This window comes from Muscardinus avellanarius (assembly GCF_963383645.1).
Source record: "Muscardinus avellanarius genome assembly, chromosome: 4".
NCBI lineage: Eukaryota > Metazoa > Chordata > Mammalia > Rodentia > Gliridae > Muscardinus > Muscardinus avellanarius.
This window is the reverse complement of record NC_137789.1, coordinates 130,540,768-130,549,014: the sequence shown is the minus strand read 5'-3', so window position 1 is coordinate 130,549,014 and position 8,247 is coordinate 130,540,768. Positions and strand designations below refer to the sequence as shown.

Below are 8,247 nucleotides of genomic sequence, written 5' to 3'. Positions count from 1 at the left end.
CAGCATGCCAGGTGTCCCACCAGCTGCCTACGCCCTGGTTCGGCCTCATCAAGAGGTGCGCCGCATCAGAGAGCAGCCTTCTTCTCAGCCACAGAGCAGGGCGACCTGCCGGCCAGTAATCTCCGGTCAGTGGAGAGCCCCACTGACCACCGCCAGCCACAGCCCTCCTTGGCTCAGTCCTGTGAAGGGCTCCCCTTCACGGTCCGTGTCAGGGAGCATGGGGGTCCCCAGGTCAGAGCTGCCAGGCAAACACTGCCTGTCTCCTCTTCTAGGAGGTTTCCAGCCTGGCCCCAGTGCCTTTGGGAATCCCCCAAGCTGTCAGGCAGACTCCTGGGACTCTCAGGCCACGTGCTTTTCTTACATAACCAGCAGCCGGAGCACTGCCCAGCTCTGTCCAGGTCCAGCACTGCAACGCCAAGAACAGCACAGACAACAGCTGCCCAGGGGCGCAGCACCTACCTTGCACAGCAACCTGGGGGGCCCAGTAGCCCCACCATGCCCAGGGCCACACCTCCCTGGAGGACAGAAGCACAGACGAGGGTGAGGGAGCCAGGATATAGGAGCAGAATCCCCGCTCAGAGCCCCCAACCAGGGCCACGGTGAGGGCTTTCAGAACACACACCATCTTTTGCCTCAAAGTCACACAGCCCTGGGGGACCCAACATTCTTAAGTGCTCTTTATATGATGCACAACTATGCAGGGTGCTTCCTTTTTATTCATTTGTTCATTTTATTTACACATCACAGTAACTGCTACGGAAATTCCACTTTACAAACAAAGAGATTGAGAGTCAGAATTATTACGTATTTGCCCCAAATCACCTACCTAGTAAAGGACCAGGGATTTGAAGCAGGCTCTCCATCTGGCTCTTGTTACCATTACTAGACTATGCTGCCTGACCCTTCAGAGAAGTCCTTCCCCTTCTGGGAGCTCGTCTGCAGAGTGTGTGTGTGTGTGTGTGTGTGTGTGTGTGTGTGTGTGTGTGTTACTAGGGATTGAGCCCAGGCCATTCTAACCCCCAGCTATACTCCCAGTCCTTTTAATTTTGAAACAGAATCTTGCTAAGTTGCTGAGGCTGGTCTTGAACCTGTGACCTTCCTGTCAGCCTCCCAAGTCCCGGGATTACAGGTGTGCCCCACCATGCCTGGCTGCAGAGCCTCTTGATGGTGGGGATAGAGAGATGGAGAAGGGGAAGGAAAGCCCCCTGCTGTACCTGGACCCAACTAGGGCATCCTAGACATCAAAAGACTCCCCGTCCCCCCTCGCACCCCCCATGTGCTGAGTCTTCTTCCTCCACCTCCTGCACGCTGCCTTGTGTCTTCTCACAACTAGAGCAGAAGAAGCATGGCCATGTCTCCCCCCTGTGCCCCCATGCTGTGCACACAGCAAGCGCCACACATACTGGTCACCTCTCCACCACTGCAAGGACAGACGCTCAGCATCCCCAGCCGTCCTGTGAGATCCCTCCCCAGGGTGTCCTCCCACCAAAGGCTGGGAGGTGCTCCCACCAAGCCTCTCCTCCAACTCCTCTCACAGGAAGGCAGGGCCCAGATACAACGCATGGGTCTCCTGAATTCGCCTCCTCTCTGATGCCGCCCTGGAGCCTCTTCAGAGACCATGGCTTCCTCCTCCTCCCACAACCTTCCCCACCCCTGTTGAAATTCACCTTCTGACAGAGTGGATAAGCCCTACCTTTGGAGCCCGACTCATGGATTAAAACCTTCCCTCCCGGGCAGATGAACTGTGTGCCCAGGGGCTGGTTATTTCACCTCTCTGAGCCCCTCCATAGCCGCTAGGTCTACAGACTCAGAATGTAGATTCTGACTTTGGAACTGGCTGGAATCCTTACTTAACCTCTCTTGGCCTCAGTATCTTTATCTGTTAAGTGGGGGTCATGGTGGTACCTACCACCTTGTAGCATTACTGTGAGAATTAAGCGAAGCGATTCATGCAATGTGCTTAGCGCGGTCGTGGCAGACACAGCCCGCTAAGAGCTAGCTATCACTCGAAATAGACGCTGATAAGGTTGTGGAGTGCAGCGCGAAGAGCCTGGCGCTTGGTAAGAGCCCACTAAATAGGAGCTGTAATTAGCTTCAGCCCACGAGGCTGCGATGGCTGGCTCCCATCCACCTCCCCGGACCCCAGCAGCAGTGCCCGGCTCCGGGAACGCCTGAAGACCGCAGGGTGCAGCACTGCCCGCCTGGACCAGGGGAGGGTGGGCAGCCTAGAGAAGAGGAGCCGAGGTGTTGGCGAAGAGAAAACAGAGCGGAGGGTAAAGCCGAGGCGAGGCGGGAGATAAGCGAGGAAGTGAGTGAGAAAAGGAACAGGAGAGGCTGTGGTGGAGAGAGATAAGGAGGAAGGATGGAGAAGGGCAGGGAGCCTCGGGGAGTGGCGTAGGGGAGCCCGTGACCCGACAGTGTGCACCCGGGCGCAGGAACCGTGCGGGGGGGGGGGGGGGGGCGGGCTCCACCTGCCTCCCCGCCCTGGGGCGGGGGCGGGCGGCCTGAGATTGGCTGGGGTGTCCGGGCCCCGAGGTGGGCGGTGCCAGGATCACTCGGGGCGCGGGAGCCGAGCGCAGGCTGCCCACTTGCACGGGCTCCGCGCGGCTGCAGGCGCACCGAGCTCGGGGGCTGCGCCGCCATGCGGGCGGCGGGGGGCGCGCGGGCGGCCGCGCTGGCGCTGCTGCTGGGGGCGCTGCACGGGGCGCCGGCCCGCGGCGAGGAGTACGACTACTACGGCTGGCAAACCGAGCCGCTGCACGGCCGCTTCTACTCCAAGCCGCCGCAGTGCCTTGACATCCCCGCCGACCTGCCGCTCTGCCACACCGTGGGCTACAAGCGCATGCGGCTGCCCAACCTGCTGGAGCACGAGAGCCTGGCCGAGGTGAAGCAGCAGGCGAGCAGCTGGCTGCCGCTGCTGGCCAAGCGCTGCCACTCCGACACGCAGGTCTTCCTCTGCTCGCTCTTTGCGCCCGTCTGCCTCGACCGGCCCATCTACCCGTGCCGCTCGCTGTGCGAGGCGGTGCGCGCCGGCTGCGCGCCGCTCATGGAGGCCTACGGCTTCCCCTGGCCCGAGATGCTGCACTGCCACAAGTTCCCCCTGGACAACGACCTCTGCATCACTGTGCAGTTCGGGCACCTGCCCGCCACCGCGCCTCCAGGTAGCGCCACCGGCCTGTCCCCATCCTCGCGCGCTCCGGGGGCCCTGGGCACCTGCGAGCTGGGCCCGGACCGACGCCGCTCCCCACCCCTGACAGCCCCTCCCTTAGCACAGCACGGGTGCCACCTCTACACACACACACACGCACACGTGCACACATACACATCTCCATCTCTCTCTCCTATCCCCTCTCTCGTCTTCGCTCAGCCCTCCTGTGTCCTTAGAATTGTCTCCTGCCTCCTTCCGTGGACTGTCCAAGTAGATACCGCCCCCCCAGGCTCTGGACTGTCCCGCTGGTTCTCCTCCATTCCTCCTCTTGTGCCCCGTGCCCTTGTGCCCTCGCAGCACCCACCTTCCAAAGATGCTGCACTCCTGGGTGCCCTGGGGCGTCCCAAAGCATGCCTGATTGCCACCCTCAGTCCAAGAATACCCCGGGTCTCCAAACAGTGCCTTTCATCTGGACCTCAGAGCCCAAGACAAACATCACCTCTATCCTGCACTGGGACCTTGGGGAGGGAGAGAGTGTAAGAGGGTGCCTGGGATGTGCCCACTCTCTTTGCTATGCCTGGGACTCTTAGCCGCCCTCTGTCCCCATCTCCCCAGCTGAGGGTCTTCCTGGTTAAGGCTCCCTGAACCAGGCTCTACCTCTAGGGAGGAAACCTTAGGCTATTTGCTTAAATTCTTTATTGAGTTCCATCCTTAAAGATTCCAGGTTCATGAAGCCATGAAATCCAAAGTCCTGCCTTCCACTCACATCCCCAGGGCCATTGCCCCTCACTTCTGCCTGGCCCCAGCCTCCCCCTCCCTGTGCTGGACCAGTGTTCCCAGGTGGGGTCTGTGTCCCCTCACCTCCTCAGCCTGCCTCCTCCTTCCCAGGCCCTGGGCATGCAGCACCCCAGCCAGTAGGATAAGGAGTGGTACCCAGCACCTTCCCACAGGTGACCAAGGGTCCCCCAGTGCAGAGACTCCCCAAAGGGGCAGCACTGCTCCCTCTTCTGCCTTCTCACTCCTGGAAAAGCCTCGCCCTGTCCACCTGCAGGCCAGCCTTGCCTAGCTCTTGCCAGCCCTAAAAAGCCCATGCCTCTGCTGTGGGTTCCCGTGCTGTGGAGAAGGGAAGAGTCTGCAGGCTGGAGGTGGAAACGCAGTGGGGAAGCAGGGCAGTCGCAGTCCTTGCCCAGCTCCCTGCAGCATCCTTCTCTGATGCCTTTGGAGCCCAAACATTAACAGCCTGAGAAGCTCAGAATCCCACCTGGCCTGGCCCTCTGTACATAAGACCCCTTGCCTTTGGTGGGGACCCACCTGGAGGTGGAGACTCAGGAGAAGCTGGGGAGAGGCCAGGTGCTAGATAATGGCCTGAGGACCAGAGGCAGCTTGGAGAAGAATGTGTGTGGCCAACAGACAAAACTCTGAATATTTCATATAAAAATAAAGAGTTCCAGCTTCCCTTGAAAAATTAGCAGATCTGGCAGTGCAAAGCGGCCCTCCTTAGCAGGAATGCTCCTCAGACTGCCCTGGCCCTGCTGGTCTCACTGTTTACCTACCTGCCTGGCCCCTCCAAACACCCCACCCAGGCACTAGACTACAGTCACAAACCCTGAGTCCTAAGCCAGCTACTCACCAGCTTTGCAGACCTGAGTGACCACTCTGGCCCCTAACTTCCTTTTCTCTAAAATAGAAGTACTACTTGCTTCATAAGCCAAGGATTCTATGAGATAAAACAGTGTGCCGTGTGGTTGCAGCTGCCAAGGCCATGGGGCGATGACAGTGGCCGTCTGGGCAGCACTGGCCTGTGCAGTCTTGTATCTTGTGATTGTGAGCAGGTAGTGATATTGACATCATCTCATTTCCTGACGAGTAAGTGGAGGTTTGCTGGGGGTTGGGGGCTGCTCAGTGGAGGAGCCTGCATCCTAAGTGGCTCTTTGGACCCCTCGGAGCCCCTCGGCAACCACTGCCCACACACCGCACCTTCTCTCTTCAGTGACCAAGACCTGTGCCCAGTGTGAGATGGAAGACAGCGCCGACGGCCTCATGGAACAGATGTGCTCCAGCGACTTCGGTGAGTGTGCGGCCCCTCGGCGCTGCCCGCAACCTCCTTGACACACGTGCACACGTGTGAGCCCCAGCACAGTGAACCCCAGCAGCTCTTGCATCATCAACCCTTTTAGGATCTGATGACCACCATGTACCCTCTCCTGAAAGAAACACACCTCTTTTTGCACCTCATCTCAGGTCCGTGGACCTCAGAAACTACCCCTGGCCAGGGCTGCTGTAGCATCTTCCACAGAGGACCCTCTGTGGCTGGAAGGTCTCTTTGAGAGAGGCAGAATTATCTCAGAAATGGATGGAGACATAGTGGGAGAAAGGGGCTCTGGGATGGAAATCGCTCATCCCCAGGCCCCAGTCCTGTCCTGGCCAGGGGTGCTGAGGTGTGGGGGTCACCTGCACCCAAAGCTTCATCCCAGAGCTTCCCATCTTGGTTGGCCTGGGACAACCAAGCCAAGTCTAGTTAGGACCTAGTCAACTCATGGACCACATGATTCTGAGTGTGGTCTTTGCCAAGTTAACTCCCTGCTGTGTGTCTTGGCCTCTGTGTCTATAAAAAGGGAGGAAAAAGATACTAATTAAACCTTTACTTCATAGTCTTTTATGTTGGTAGGCTATTTAGAAAGAGAATACTGCAATATTAGAAGGGTGTGTGTGTGTGTGTGTGTGTGTGTGTGTGTGTGTAAGTCGGGGGGCGGGGGAGAGAAGGAAAGAGATTTGAGGACAGTTCCCTTCCCTGAGTGGGCAAAATTAATCTCTGGCTTCTTGGAAAGGTGGGGCCAGAGACCTGAAGAAGGGAGAGACTAGCCTAAGGGACTCCCCGCTCCACCCCTCACTCAGGACTCCTATCCTCAACTGCATTAGGCTCTCTCTGCCACCTTGGGTGACCTGGACCACGACATTCTGGCCCAGGACCCCACACAGCCAACACTCCTATACATTCCACAAATATTCTCTCAGCCACAGAAATATACATGTACATACTCCCACCCACACTGCATACTCTCACACACCGTTGCAGTGCTGTGTCCGCACCAGAGCTAGTCTGGGGGATCTCTTCTGTCTGACTCCATGCCCAGTGATATGGTTGGCCATGGTGGACATCAGCAAATGCTACAGAGCAGGGTTCCTCCTCCCCAGAGCTGGCTGTTAAGAGAGGACTGTTAAGAGCAGTCCGCCACAGCTCTGCCCACTCACATCGTGCACACATACACACACGCAGAGCTTGGTTGATGCCACACAGCTAGAAATCCCATCAGAATCATCTCTGGAGTTCACGAAGTCCCATTTCTCTCCATCATAAGGATCTCCCTACCTGGGGAACCCAGCACCAGCCCCGCTGCCCATCCAGGGCTCTGGTATCATAAATAAAATAGTTAAGGTAGTTGGGTACAAAATTAATATTATGAAATTAAAAGCCACATATAACCAGGTATGGTGGTGCACATGTGTGTAACCCCAGTACTTGGGAGGCTGAGACAGGAGGATCGCAGTTTAAAGGGAAATCTCGAAGCCGAGCGTGGTGGGCATGCTTGCAATCCCCGTGCTTGGGAGGCTGAGACAGGAGGATCGCACAGGTTCGAAGCCAGCCCCAGTCATTTAGTGAGGTTCTCAGAAACTTAGTGAGACCCTGTTTCCAAATAAATTATAAAATAGGTCTGGGAGTATAGCCCAGTGGTAGAAAAGCCCCTGGGTTCCACCCCCAGTACCACAAAAAAATAAAAAAATAAAGGAAAACCTCGGCAACTTAGTGAGACCCTTGACAATTTAGTGAGACCTTGTTTCAAAATTTAAAAAGGAGCCAGGCATGGTGGCACATGCTTGTAATTCCAGCATTTGGGAGACTGAGACAGGAGGATCGCGGTTCACAGACAGCCTCCGCTACTTAGTGAGGCCCTTTGCAACTCAGTGAGACGCTGTTTCAAAAATAAAGAATAAAAAATAGGGCTGGGAGTGTAGCTTGGAGGTAGAATGCCCCTGGGTTCAATCCCCAGTACTGCTAAAAAAAAAAAAAAAAAAATTAAAAGGGCTCCTGGGTTAAATCTCCAGTACCCCCAAATAAATAAATAATCCAGGCATGGTGGCACATGCTTGTAACCCTAGTACTTGGGAGGCTGAGATAGAAGAATTGCAGGTTCTAAGCCAGCTCCTGTAACTTAGGGAGGCTCTCAGCAACCTAGTGATACCCTGTTTTAAATAAGAAATAAAATCAGTCTGGGGATGTGGCTTAGAGGTAGAATGCCTCTGTGTTCAATCCCTAGTACCAATAACTAAATAATAAATAATATTCCAATGTACCTGTAAGCCCCACCCCTCCAAGCCCACAGAGTATTAGGTCCCAAAATACACTGGCACCAACCTGGAACCACTGCTTTCCTGAGCCCACCTGACCTTTCTCAGGCTGCCTCCTCTGTCCTCCTCCCCACAGTGGTCAAAATGCGTATCAAGGAAATCAAGATCGAGAATGGGGACCGGAAGCTGATTGGAGCCCAGAAAAAGAAGAAGCTGCTCAAACCAGGCCCCCTGAAGCGCAAGGACACCAAGAGGCTGGTGCTGCACATGAAGAACGGCGGGGGCTGCCCCTGTCCACAGCTGGACAGCCTGGCCGGCAGCTTCCTGGTCATGGGCCGCAAAGTGGATGGACAGCTGCTGCTCATGGCCATCTACCCCTGGGACAAGAAGAACAAGGAGATGAAGTTCGCCGTCAAATTCATGTTCTCCTATCCCTGCTCCCTCTACTACCCCTTCTTCTATGGGGCCGCGGAACCCCACTAAAGGGTGCTCCTCCCCATCCCACCCAGCCAGCTGTGCCTTGCCCTGTCCCTGCACACCTGGCCTCGCCCTGCTGGAGGGTGGCTGCACGCAGAGCTGTTAGTGGCGCAGGCTCCAAGGGAGGGGTAGGGGCCCCGAGCCTGTCCTCCTTGGCCAAGGGGTCCGGGGTCCCTGGGGCCTTGGACTCCCTCTCTTAGGAGAAGGGTTTTCTCTTCTGGGGGAAGCCCTGGGGTTCCAGACAGCAGGCAGATGGACAGAGCAAGGTGGGGGGG

The 8,247-nt window shown here is 56.7% G+C and overlaps 1 protein-coding gene across 1 annotated transcript; it reads left to right on the top strand.

Moving 5' to 3' along the window:
* Positions 1-2,641: 2,641 nt before the first annotated feature.
* Positions 2,642-7,978, top strand: SFRP5 (secreted frizzled related protein 5; the record flags this gene model as incomplete). Its single annotated transcript, XM_080695193.1, has 3 exons — positions 2,642-3,161; positions 5,139-5,216; positions 7,632-7,978. The coding sequence occupies 3 exons, from the start codon at positions 2,642-2,644 to the stop codon at positions 7,976-7,978; spliced, it is 945 nt and encodes a 314-aa protein (XP_080551319.1).
* Between the last annotated feature and the right edge of the window lie 269 nt (positions 7,979-8,247).